Raw genomic sequence first — 13777 nt, 5'->3', positions numbered from 1 at the left:
ATGTTATTTGTGTTTGTCAAAAGTATACTAATGAACAAGAAACAATGAAAAATTAACTAAGAAAGATCGGAGTGGATAACCTAAAGCTTAAAACTGTTTACTTATGGATTAGAGAGTTTATTTTTGTATCTTAAGAGAACTGAGCTGATTAAGAGAATTTAGAGGTGTTTTTTTAAAATAATTATTATTTTGCTTTCTTTCTTTCATTATTTATTTTTCTTTATTTTTTTCCCTCACATTAAGAAAGGGTAAACTCTGGTTCACATTCCAATACAGTAGGTGGCGATAATGCACCTAACAGTGGTGCTACCTGCCATAAAACCGAAGAAGAAGAATGTCTCTTTGTGAAGTATTGTTTATCCTCTGGTTATCAATTCTGAGCATTATTTCTGACTGTCTGCCCTTTGTGACCCTCGTCTGGATTATCGGCTTGATTCTCTGCTTTTTGGCCTTTGGATAATCTGCTTGGATTTTGATTTGTGAATGCTTGCTGCCTGCCTCGGCCCTTGCTTTTATCTCCACCCCGACTTCTCCCTGAAATCATCATAAATGAGGCTTACATCGCCTACTCTTACTATGCATAACTTCATCTGCATCTCATTTCAATGCATATTCCCATCCACGTGACCAACACTGTTGAAGATATAAGACATTAAGGAAATATGAGATATGGACTATAAATGCCATTTGTGCCAAACACAATTTTTATTGCTAAAAATCCTCTAGTATCCGTGTTATGTTTTAGCATAAATATCAAAATCCATAAAAACAAACGGTTTATTCTAAAATATTTATCTAAGAAAGTCTGCCATAATATCGAAGTAAGTGCGGATCATTGATCATTGTTCTCACTAAAATATATTCTCATAACATGAGATCTGCAGTTTAGTTTAAAGATGAATTATTGTGCACCTATAGCACTCCCCGCTGTCATTAAAACGGCATGCCACCATAAATAAAAACCTCAAAACCTCCGAATCAACAAAAACAAATAGGGCTGGTCCAAATACCATTTTTTAAAACCTCAAAGCTTCGGTAGTAATCAACACCGAATATTTGAAGCTTCAGAGGTAGGGGGCTGAACATATTCTTCTCTCTAACACCATGTCTACACCGGACGTGAGCGGTGCAGCATACAATAGAACCTACTATGTTGTCTACACTGGATGCGGCATGCAGGGCTGGAAGTTCCCGGCAATAAACTGCTGCTGTGTTCTATTCATGATGTACTGACACAAATTTCAAATGATTTTCAATGGTCGCTTTGTTGTGTCCAGTGAAGACAGACTTTAGCTGTTGTGGTGCGGCATAATAAAGGCAGGAACCTCTGTGTGTTTGTCTGTCTGTTTGTATTTGTATTATGTTGAGAACTGTTCATCTAATCTACTTCTCGCGTGGTGTGTGTGGCTCCTGACCCAAGAGAGTGCAGTGTCGCATTTTGGCGCAATAAGGACATGCGACACGTTCAGAATTAATGAACTTTTTAATAAACTACAAAACAGCGCGAGCCAGAAGCAGAGCGCCTCACACAGGCAGGGCTTATATGCTCCGAGAACGGAGACTGCACTAGAGATACAAAACACACAGGTCTGTTAAGAGCAATACTTTTAAAATAGACAAATTATCCATTATTACGGTTTCATTTTTTCACTGTGGTGCTTATAACCAAAGACAAGAGACTTTGTTATAATGGAGTTCTTTAGAATGCAATACAAATGCAAAGTGCAATATAAACAGCAATATGGATGATGATCAGATATTTCTGTTTTTGGGACTGTTTTTATCTGATATTTATTTCAATAACAGAAAAAAAGATACAACTCTTCACGTGAAAAATAAAATAAACTGAAGGCGATGATGGGTGTGGCCAGGCAACAGAGTGGCGATGTCACGCACACACACTCTTAACAGCATGGCTAAGCATGGTTGTCTAACCATACCGAGAGAACGGTTTGTAATCTTGCTGCATCATACCAGGCTCATTTGGAAATATAACTGTAACCGTACCTTACAGTCCTTAGAACCATTCGTTCCGATAGTAAAAAAGCGACTATATTCAAGCTTGAATGAAGAACGTTTTGCCGGGAAGCCAGGTGTTCAAAAAAAAAAAAAAAAAAGATTATTGGAATCTCAAAATTGAAAATCGAAAGCCATCCCACCGAATGAATATTCGAATAATTGAATATTCTGGTCCAGCCCTACTAAATTAATATAATTTTGTTTTAACTTCTGCATAATGACTTTATGTAATTTCAGTGCTTATCTCCATTAATGAGAGTGGAATATTTAATGTAAATGTGTATATCAAAATGAAAACATTTTAAAATCGTTGTTTACGTCATTTATTTTCTCACTCCAGGAAAAAGAGTGCATATGCATGGTCTAGAATGTCCGTACGGTGTGTAAATATTTATGCTAATTAATAAAAAAAATTGCAATATGTGCATGGAATATTGCGTACACAAGTTCTATGACCATTTTGTGAGTACGCAACGTTTATAAATGAGACCGGTATTGTCAGGTTGATTTTATGTTTCTGTTCTGAGACTCATAGTTTCCATAGTTGCTGATTATTTTTTTTTTTTTTTTTGTCTTTGTACCCTTTGGACAATCCATTTTTTTAAAATTAATTTAAACATACAAACTTGCTGCTACTGGATCCACTTTACCTTATCTGTTTTGCTGTGACAGGTGTTTTATGAAGAATTTAATTACTGAAACATACATTTAAAATCTAATGGAAACCCTTTCTGGAAGCAAACCTTTCTCCAAATTACCAAAACTACAAAAAAACCATCAGATATATTCACTGATCATTGAGTTTACTTCAGTATCACCACAGTCAAAGCTTTCTGGAAGTCATCTGTGCTCCAGATTACAAACACTACCAAATAAATAAACACAATAAGTAAACAAATTATATAGCTGTTTGTTTTGTTCTTTACACAGGCTATGTGGATGTAATCTCACTGCTCAATCTTGTGGAAGTTTGTCATTAGCTCTACAATCCTCAAACTCTGTTCTGAGAGAGCTGGACCTGAGTAACAATGACCTGCAGGATTCTGGAGTGAAGCTTCTTTCTGATGCATTGAAGAGTAGAAACTGTCAGCTGGAGATTCTGAGGTAAATGGTTCTTAAATAAATGAACACAATATTCAGTGCGTTTATCAATTTGTAAAGCTTGTGATGTAACTGCATATTACTGTTTGTTTTGTTCTTTACACAGGCTATGTGGATGTAATCTCACTGCTCAATCTTGTGGAAGTTTGTCATTAGCTCTACAATCCTCAAACTCTGTGCTGAGAGACATGGACCTGAGTAAAAATGACCTGCAGGATTCTGGAGTGAAGCTTCTTTCTGATGCACTGAAGAACCCAAACTGTCAGCTGGAGATTTTGAGGTAAATGGTTCTTAATAAAATAAATGAACACAATATTCAGTGCATTTATCAATTTGTAAAGCTTGTGATGTAACTGTATATATATTTGTAACGATCAGTCCACTGAAGGCGAGTGTAGATGAACCCAAGTGCAGTTTATTTATATAGGTGTAATCCAAACAATAATCCAAACAAAATACAGACTTGACTAGAACAGACTTTATGTGGCATGAACAGACTTGACGAAACAGACTTGATATGGCATGAACAGACTAGACTCACCGACAGCAAGTTGCATTATTACGTTAATACACGACAAAGCTCAATAGCAAAAACATGACAAGAACAAACCAATGGGAAACAAGACACAAGACTAAGACAACCAATTGGAACATGACCCAAGGAACAAGAGGAACCAATAGCAAGACAACAAGAGGGCAAGGTAAGCATGACACAAACAGCATAAATCAAACTACAAAATAAAAGACATGAAAACAATGAACAAGAAACAAAACAGACCTTACATATCCCCCACTCTAAGGGCGGCTCCAGACGCCCAAACAAACAAAACCCAAAAAGTCCAGGAGGGTGGTGGAGGAGGAATAGACCATGGAGCAGAGGGGGACCTGGGCCGTGGAGCAGTGACAGACCATGGAACAGAGGGGGACCTGGGCCGTGGAGCAGTGACAGACCATGGAACAGAGGGGGACCTCGGCCGTGGAGCAGATCCAGAGCAATATGGAGCCATGGCGGAGCAGGCCTAGCAGGGTGGCCAGGCGGAGCAGACAGAGCTGGAAGCCATGGTGGAGCAGAGACATGGACAGACCACTTGTCTATGGCAGAACAGGCAGAGAGTTTTTGAATGGCCATCATGGCCGTGACAGGACAGACAGTGAGTTCTTAAGCGGCCTCCGTGTCCGAGACAGGACAGGCAGAGAGTTCGTGGATGGCCTCCTTGGCCGTGACAGGACAGGCAGAGAGTTCGTGGACGGCCTCCTTGGCCGTGACAGGGCAGGCAGAGTATTCGTGGACGGCCTCCTTGGCCGTGACAGGGCAGGCAGAGAGCTTGTGGACAGCCTCCTCTGGAGGCCACTGGAGTGAATTCAGGGCCAGGAGAAGCCTCAGGAGCAGACTCATGGACAGGAAAAGTCTCTGGAGCGCAGTGAGTGGCCCACAAGCTCAAAATGGCGACTGCCATTACTAGAAGTGATGAGGCCACGGGAACAGTCTCAGTGACTGCCAAGACTTGACGAGACTCAGGCGTGGCGGCCATCTTGGCCGGGGACTCTGGCGTAGCGGCCATCTTGTGTGAAGGCCCTGGCTCGACAGGCATGTCATGACGGGACTCTGGAATGGCGGCCATGTCATGAAGGGACCCTGGATGATCAGCAGAGACGTGACGAGACCCTGGATGAAGTGGCAGCCATTTTGCGACCTCTGGAAGAGCAGCCATTTTCCAAAGAGAATCTTGAGTGGCAGCCATTTTGCGACGGAGCTCTTGAATAGTGGCCATGTTGTGGAGAATCTCTTGAGAAACGGGCATGATGTGAGTAGGCTCTGGTGTAGCAGGCATGACGTGAACAGGCGCTGGCTTGGCAGGCATGACGTGAGCAAACCCTGGGGTAGCAGACATGATGTTAGTGGACTCTGGCTTGGCAGACATGATGTGATCCAACTTTGAGGAAGTGTTGTGTTCCTCCTCAACAACACCCACAGTAAAAGTAGATCCACTCATGCACAAGGCAAAGTCTATACACTGTTCCAGTGACCAATGAATCTTTCCCCCAGGCAACTGAGAACGAACGGGTTCATTTAACCCCACTGGAAAAATGTCCTTAAGGGCCACATCATTAAAGTCCACCTTGTAGCACAGGTCACAAAATTCCTCAACATAGTCCTCAATGGCCTGATTACCTTGACGAAGGCAGAGGAGGCGTGAAACTGCTGGGTTCATGGTTGCAGTCGTGTATTCTGTAACGATCAGTCCACTGAAGGCGAGTGTAGATGAACCCAAGTGCAGTTTATTTACATAGGTGTAATCCAAAATCCAAACAAGATACACAGACTTGACTAGAACAGACTTGACGGACTCACCGACAGCTTGACGAAACAGACTAGACTAACCGACAGCAGGTTGCAATATTACGTTAATACACGACAAAGCACATTGGCAAAAACATGACTACAGTCGTGGCCAAAAGTTTTGAGAATTACATAAATATTAGTTTTCAAAAAGTTTGCTGCTAAACTGCTTTTAGATCTTTGTTTCAGTTGTTTCTGTGATGTACTGAAATATAATTACAAGCACTTCATATGTTTCAAAGGCTTTTATCGACAATTACATGACATTTATGCAAAGAGTCAGTATTTGCAGTGTTGGCCCTTCTTTCTCAGGACGTCTGCAATTCGACTGGGCATGCTCTCAATCAACTTCTGGGCCAAATCCTGACTGATAGCATTCTTTCATAATAACTTCTTGGAGTTTGTCAGAATTAGTGGGTTTTTGTTTGTCCACCCGCCTCTTGAGGATTGACCACAAGTTCTCAATGGGATTAAGATCTGGGGAGTTTTTCCAGGCCATGGACCCAAAATTTCAACATTCTGGTCCCCGAGCCACTTAGTTATAACTTTTGCCTTATGGCACGGTGCTCCATCGTGCTGGAAAATGCATTGTTCTTCACCAAACTGTTGTTGGATTGTTGGAAGAAGTTGCTGTTGGAGGGTGTTTTGGTACCATTCTTTATTCATGGCTATGTTTTTGGGCAGAATTGTGAGTGAGCCCACTCCCTTGGATGAGAAGCAACCCCACACATGAATGGTGTCAGGATGCTTTACTGTTGGCATGACACAGGACAGAGCTCACCTTTTCTTCTCCGGACAAGCCTTTTTCCAGATGCCCCAAATAATCGGAAAGGGGCTTCATCGGAGAATATGACTTTGCCCCAGTCCTCAGCAGTCCATTCACTATACTTTCTGCAGAAGATCAATCTGTCCCTGATGTTTTTTTTTGAGAGAAGTGGCTTCTTTGCTGCCCTTCTTGACACCAGGCCATCTTCCAAAAGTCTTTCTCCTCACTGTGCGTGCAGATGCGCTCACACCTGCCTGCTGCCATTCCTGAGCAAGCTCTGCACTGGTGGCACTCCAATCCCGCAGCTGAATCCTCTTTAGGAGACGATCCTGGCGCTTGCTGGAGCTTTCTTGGACGCCCTGAAGCCTTCTTTACAAGAATTGAACCTCTTTCCTTGAAGTTCTTGACGAACCTATAAATTGTTGTTTGATTTAGGTGCAATCTTAGTAGCCACAATATCCTTGCCTGTGAAGCCATTTTTATGCACCGCAATGATGGCTGCACGCATTTCTTTGCAGGTCACCATTGTTTAACAATGGAAGAACAATGATTTCAAGCATCACCCTCCTTTTAACATTTCAAGTCTGCCATTCTAACCCAATCAGCATGACATAATGATCTCCAGCCTTGTGCTCATCAACATTCTCACCTGAGTTAACAAGATGATTACTGAAATGATCTCAGCAGGTCCTTTAATGACAGCAATGAAATGCAGTGGAAAGGTTTTTTTTGGGATTAAGTTAATTTTCATGACAAAAAGAATGGACTATGCAATTCAACTGATCACTCTTCATAACATTCTGGAGTATATGCAAATTACTATTATAAAAACTTAAGCAGCAACTTTTCCAATATTTATGTAATTCTCAAAACTTTTGGCCACGACTGTACTTATACAAACAATGAGGGTCTCATGACAAGAACAAACCAATGGGAAACAAGACACAAGACTAAGACAACCAATCGGAACATGACACAAGGAACAAGAGGAACCAATAGCAAGACAACAAGAGGGCAAGGGAAGCATGACACAAACAGCATAAATCAAACTACAAAACAAAATACATCAAAAAAACTAACAAAAAAAAAAACCCAAAACAGACCTTACAATATTATTGTTTGTTTTGTTCTTTACACAGGCTATGTGGATGTAATCTCACTGCTCAATCTTGTGGAAGTTTGTCTTTAGCTCTACAATCCTCAAACTCGGTCCTGAGAGAGCTGGAATTGAGTAAAAATGACCTGCAGGATTCTGGAGTGAAGCTTCTTTCTCATGCAGTGAAGAGCCTAAACTGTCAGCTGAAGATACTGAGGTAAATGGTTCTTAATAAAATGAATACAATATTCAGTGCATTTATCAATTTGTAAAACTTGTGATGTAACTGTAGATATTACTTATTGTTTTGTTCTTTACACAGGCTATGTGGATGTAACATCACTGCTCAGTCTTGTGGAAGTTTGTCTTCAGCTCTACAATCCTCAAACTCTGTCCTGAGAGAGCTGGACCTGAGTAACAATGACCTGATGAATTCTGGAGTGAAGCTTCTTTCTGATGCACTGAAGAGCCAAAACTGTCAGCTGGAGATTCTGAGGTAAATGGTTTTTAAACGTACCAAATATCACTTTTTTTGATTATCAAATTGTGATATAATTTGAAATAAGTAAATAGCACGGCAGTATTTTAATTTACATGCAAGCAGCTCTTGATCCAGTGTTTTCAGTGTCTCTGAGTGGCTTGGTTCACAGTAAATGCTGCTCCACACAAACTCCATCTCATGCAAGTGCTGAGAGTTTGGGTGACTTATTACATTGTAGCATTTGGACCAATCAGATACACAATTTTTCATTAGATTTAACAAATCAATTATTCCTTAGATTAACAAATAGTCACAAACCACATACCCAATAAACATACTGGGTGTCAGGATGTCCGTGAATGACACCAGGCCCCTGGTTACCATGGACAATTCAGCCAGATCAGATAGACTTTTACGACCTAAAAGTATGTAGAGAGAATCTTCCTCCTACTCACTTCTCTCTGAAATAGACACATAATGCTATAAAAATGGACTCTTCTCTAATTAATTCATAGAAAACCTGGCTGCAAGATGAAATTCACAGTGCTGACTCTCTCCACATGGACTCGCCTTTAAAGAGAAATACAACCCTCACTGATTACATAATGCTTTCGTTTTGAATTGATTCGTTTAAGACATTTCAAGCTTTCTGTAGATATATTTCTCATGTATGTGAGATGCCACAATTTTAAGTTAATTCATTATCAGGAAAAAACTCAAGTGATCTAGAGGGCGCCTCCCTGTCCTGCATGCGCATTAATAATTTTCCGCACAAAACACTTGAATATGAATAATAATTCACATTTTGCATATGCATTACAACGTAAATTATTTTTTACATGCAATTATCCAAAATAAAACCAAACAAGATTTGTAATGAAGATAAAACAAATAAGAATAAATGCTGCGCATGCACTCAGCATCACTCGCGCCGCGCAAATCTTGCACGCAGACAAATTTACACACCTGCATTTAAATGCGGCTGCAATTTTATTTTTTTACTTAAATTATATGAAAGCAAGTAAAGAAGACTCCCTTTAAAATCACTGAAGTTGTCAATTAATGAAGCTCTTATTTACATTGTTTGTATTTTGTTGAATTATAATGAGAGAACTTGAGTTTAAACATGAGAACGTTTTATTAATCCGTCCATTCTTTAGACTTTCAATGATTTAGCTAAATCGTGCAGGTTTAATTTATTCGTCTCTTTGTTTTAATTAGGCCTAAATGAATGGGAACGAAATTATACAGTGCCTCACGTTTTACTAAAATAAAGAAAATAATTTATAAAACACGCAACAATTTCTTAATCAGTGTACAGACAAATATCTTTTCCCAAGAAGTTGTCTGTCAAAGCACAGGTAACGAATAACAAAAATGCATGTTGTTTTATTAAAGGAATTTTAAAATATAAATTAAAATATAGGCCTAATATATGAGAATATTCACATTTTGCATATTAATCCTTTTTTTTTAAAAAAACTTGAACTTCAATACTATTAAACTGACTTTAAAATCTCAAGGGGTTTATAAGTTAAAAATGATAAAATGTATAGTTTCAATATATAGTTCTAATTATATTGTTAACAAGTTCATTTAGACTAACAATATAATTCGATTTTTTTTTTAATGAACAATTCTTGTATAAAATGGGACATCAACCTTACTTTAAACATTTTGAAATCGTCCACAGCTGAGCAACGCGCGAGGCAGGTTGAGCGTGCGAAGTGAATGTGCTGCACAAAGTCATTTTCAGATGCAATGAAAATAAAAAAAAATAAAAAACCCTGGATAGCCTAGATTAGGCCCAGACTCTGTTCGTAAGTATATAATAATTATAATTACTGTTAACCCACAGTAACAAATTTTTAACCGATTAATCGCCTATTTTCGTTTGCTGCTTAATTTTTTTTTTTTTTTTTTTTTAATTATTTTTTTTTAAACAGGCTAAAAAAGAAAGTTTGTGAGAGGAAAAAAATATATATATATAATTAATGTATAAGTTGCATTTTATTACATTCAGAAATAATAACGGCTGGCCTAATAATGTTATAATGTGCCAACAGGATATTTTTAGTTCCCTTCACTTTACAACAAATTCTTTAAAATTTAACAAATGTATCAGAACAGAACAAGAATTCAAAATATATAATTCTAATGGATAAATAAAATTGCAGTATATAATAATATAGGCTTAGCTATAAACAAACAAAAAAATAAATGAATAATAATTTAAAGCGAACCATAAGGTAAGGATGGGTTTACCTCTCTCATTCGGGAGAAATCCAAACATTTCCATATTCGTAATGTTGTCTATTTCAAGCTTAACTATTATTCATTAGGTAAAATAGGCTTTGTAGTTCACGCATGTTTTCAGTAGCAAAAGTAAAAAAAAAAACATAATTAGCAAAAATATGCCAAAGTGGGCCGCTGCTCGCGCGAATGGCACGGTGAACGGCTACTGTTTTCAATGAATGTGCGTGAGGCTCCAGCGCGATCAAACAGCTGAAACAGAAAATACCAAAATTTTTGGTCACACAGTAAAGGCATAACTCAAAAATGCAAAGTGTTAGCAGTTTGAAAAATCAAGAATAATAACAGAATCAATAATAATTATTGCTAAATGCTGGACCCGTTCTCATTTCGATCTGCAAATGGAACCTGAAGGATTTTTTTTTTAAACAAAGAATGAACCGAAATGAAAACATTTAGCTTTTTATCCGTATATATAGGCCTTATATTTAATGACGGTTTAATAACAATAGCATGCATATATCCTTTTTGTAAAGGTCTTTCTTTTCATTTTTGATGAGTAGACTGTAGCCTAAGACTATCCTACATTTTGAAATTATATTATTATTGTTTTACTTCCTTCTTTTATCTCATTTTACAATTACATTCAATTCGCAAAACCATCCCTTTGCGCCACCTGGCGGTAGTTTCGCGAATGAATTTAACACGCGACTGACTTGGCGGCGGTATTACCCATTTGGGTGTCTACCTACTGTAGGTACACTATGTAACTTTTGGTGCTCTAGCATAGGGCTGTGCCGATAAATGATATTATATTGAATTGCGATAAAATATATGTCGATAATGATGAGAAGCCCTAGGCATTTTTACTCTATATGGATTAATATAAGAGCCAATCATACAGCAGAAATATGCGACAACAGGCAATCAGCATGCAGCTTTAAACGTTCACGTCAAAGAACAAAGTCAATTTCCTATAACACTTGCAAAGAAAACTCGACAAGGACGACGATGAGTGGAAGCAGCCACGAAAGTGAAACTAACCTCGATTTATTATTTAAAAATTATGAAATTGTTGACAAAAAGGTAGCACGAATTCAGTTATATGGAAGTGGTTTGGTTATTTGAGAAGTGACCAGGCGCAGATTTTAAAACGACCTATTTCATCACAGTGCTTCCCACAACATACCCTGCGTCTCAGTCTGCTCCCTAGCTTCCTAAGTCATGAATCAGTATTTCATGTAAATGAATGTGTCCGACTCCCTGATCAGTGCCCTGACTACTGAACTTGGGAGCTGATTGAGACGCACCCATAGACTTTACTTGGGTGGGTCGCCCAGGTATTTTAACGGCCGGCCAAGTGTATTTGGAGACACATTTATGCTTTTATATTACTTTTATCCTCTCAGACTTTTGTATCCGCCCAAGATAATGAAACCATCCGCGACTGATTAAACTAGTGGAAAATCTCCCCTCGCCCTACGTGTTTCGTACCTGCTCGCTATGTGTGTGTCAGAACTGTTTACTCCCGCTGACATTCCCACGTGCGCTGCAGAGATGCGGTGGATATTTCACAAAGAGCGTTGCATGTTGCAATGTCACAAGGCGGCGCTGTTGTGCGTTCTACATGCTCACACCGTTATACATGCTCACGCAACAGCGCTTCAGGCTGCTTCAAAGTGATTCTCAATTAATGATTAACAATTGCTAATGAACTGGAGTTGATGAATTATGACAATGTCTACTTTATGGCCTTTATATAAAATGTTTTAGACGGTTGTAAGAATCTTAAGGATCAGCCTGCAATTGTGTAGACATTTCAAAATAAGAGTCCCGGTGTATTTCGGGCTTGTTTATAATTAAAAGTCACACACTAAGTTGGTAAGTTGTCTTAATTTTTTAAGGCCAAATGTGTAATCCGTTTTTGTTAATGAACTATACTTTAAAATGTATTAATAAACCCTCAAATTTTTGTGGCTTCAGTCATAGCTGGCAGCATTAACAGTTTATATATCGAAATACAACATCGTTATCGATCGATATGGGAAAAAATGATTGAGATTACATTTTTTTCATATCGCCCAGCCCTACTCTAGTGGTTAATAAACAGAACTTTATGCATCTTGCGGAAGAACATTATTAGCCCTGAGCTACTTCTCTCTGTTTATGTCTATGGCAAAGTCATGTAGATACTGGAAATATTTATTACATTTACTTACACCGGAGGAACTTCTTGGACTCCATCTGGTTGAATGCTTTTTTTTCCCCATTAACGCCCTTCCAGTTGATCCTCCTCCCAACGTCATCATGTAACATGCATGGGGAAAGGATGTTCCATGTGACACATTTTTGTGTCATGGCCCCCAACAGTTGCAAAGGGAGAAATCTAAATGTAACAAAAATCCTGTCAATTTCTTATATATTAAAGGGTTAGTTCACACAAAAAATGAAAATTCTGTCATTAATTACTCACCCTCATGTTGTTCTACACCCATAAGTTCTTCATTTCATCTTCAGAAAACACAGTAGGAAAGTCGTTATTTTGTTTTTTTGGTGCACAAAAAGTGTTCTTGTCGCTTTATAATATTAAGATTGAACCACTGAAATCGGCCCATCACTATATTGTAGGAAAAGTCGTTATTTTGGTTTTTTGGCGCACAAAAAGTGTTCTTGTCGCTTTATAATATTAAGATTGAACCACTGACTCACATGAACTGTTTTAAATATGTTTTTTAGTACCTTTATAGATCTTGAGAGAGGAAATGTCATTTCTTTGATGCAGGCATCACTGAGCCATCGGATTTAATCAAAATATCTTAATTTGTGTGTCGAAGATGAACCAAGGAAAACACTTTAGGCTAGTTAAAATATTTATATTCACAGATGAAAGTTTAGTCCTTATGAAGATATGTGCGTTTCTTAGAACGAATTCAAGCAGGATAAAATATCAAGCCAATGAGCCTGTGCTTATATTTCCTCTACACCATATTTTAGATTTGACACACTTTAAGTAGTGTGCAGTATTATTTATATAATATGAATTGTGTGTTATTATTATTCAAAAGAAAATGTGGTTTACTTTGCATCGGAGCCATTAAGAGTGGTAGCCTATTGTGAGCTAGGCTTGCGTGTTTTATAAACTATTTTCTTTATTTTAGTAAAACGTGAGCGACTGTATAATTTCGCTCGCATTATTTAGGCCTAATTAAAACACGAAACGAATAAATTAAACCTGCACGATTTAGCTAAATCACTGAAACTCTAAAGAATGACTGATTAATAAAACGTCCTCATGATTAAACTCAAGTTCTGTCATTTATAATCAACAAAATACACACGATGTAAAAAAGAGCTTCATTAATTTGACAACTTAAGTGATTTTTAAATGGAGTCTTCTTTACCTGCTTTCATATAATTTAAGTAAAAATAATAATAAATAAATGAAATAAATAAATTACAGCCACATTTAAATACAGGTTTGTACAATATTCTGTAAAATGTCAGAGTGCAAGATTTGCTCGGCGCGCAATGATGCTGAGTGCACGTTGCAGTATTTATTTCTTATTTGTCTACATATTTTATCTCATTACAAATCTTGTTTGGTTTTATTTTGGGATAATTGCATGTAAAAAAAAATATTTACTTTGTAAGTGCATATGCGAAAATGTGAATTATTATTCATATTCAAGTGTTTGTGCGAAAATTATTAATGCGCTTGAC

The 13777-nt window shown here is 37.9% G+C and overlaps 1 protein-coding gene across 2 annotated transcripts in view; it reads left to right on the top strand.

Annotated features, from left to right (window-relative positions):
• Positions 1-7824, top strand: part of LOC122140727 (NACHT, LRR and PYD domains-containing protein 3-like) — a 37537-nt gene extending 29713 nt beyond the window's left edge. For both annotated transcript variants that reach the window (XM_042745459.1, XM_042745465.1), the window contains 4 exons: positions 2950-3123; positions 3227-3400; positions 7367-7540; positions 7646-7824. In XM_042745459.1, coding sequence (XP_042601393.1) covers positions 2950-3123; positions 3227-3400; positions 7367-7540; positions 7646-7823 — 700 coding nt within the window. In that variant the 3' untranslated portion in view covers position 7824. The remainder of the gene's footprint in view (positions 1-2949; positions 3124-3226; positions 3401-7366; positions 7541-7645) is intronic.
• Positions 7825-13777: the final 5953 nt, after the last annotated feature.

The sequence above is a fragment of the Cyprinus carpio genome, chromosome A4 (genome assembly GCF_018340385.1).
Source record: "Cyprinus carpio isolate SPL01 chromosome A4, ASM1834038v1, whole genome shotgun sequence".
NCBI classification, from domain to species: domain Eukaryota; kingdom Metazoa; phylum Chordata; class Actinopteri; order Cypriniformes; family Cyprinidae; genus Cyprinus; species Cyprinus carpio.
Note: the sequence above shows the minus strand (reverse complement) of the source record. Positions and strands in the feature narration are given on the sequence as shown.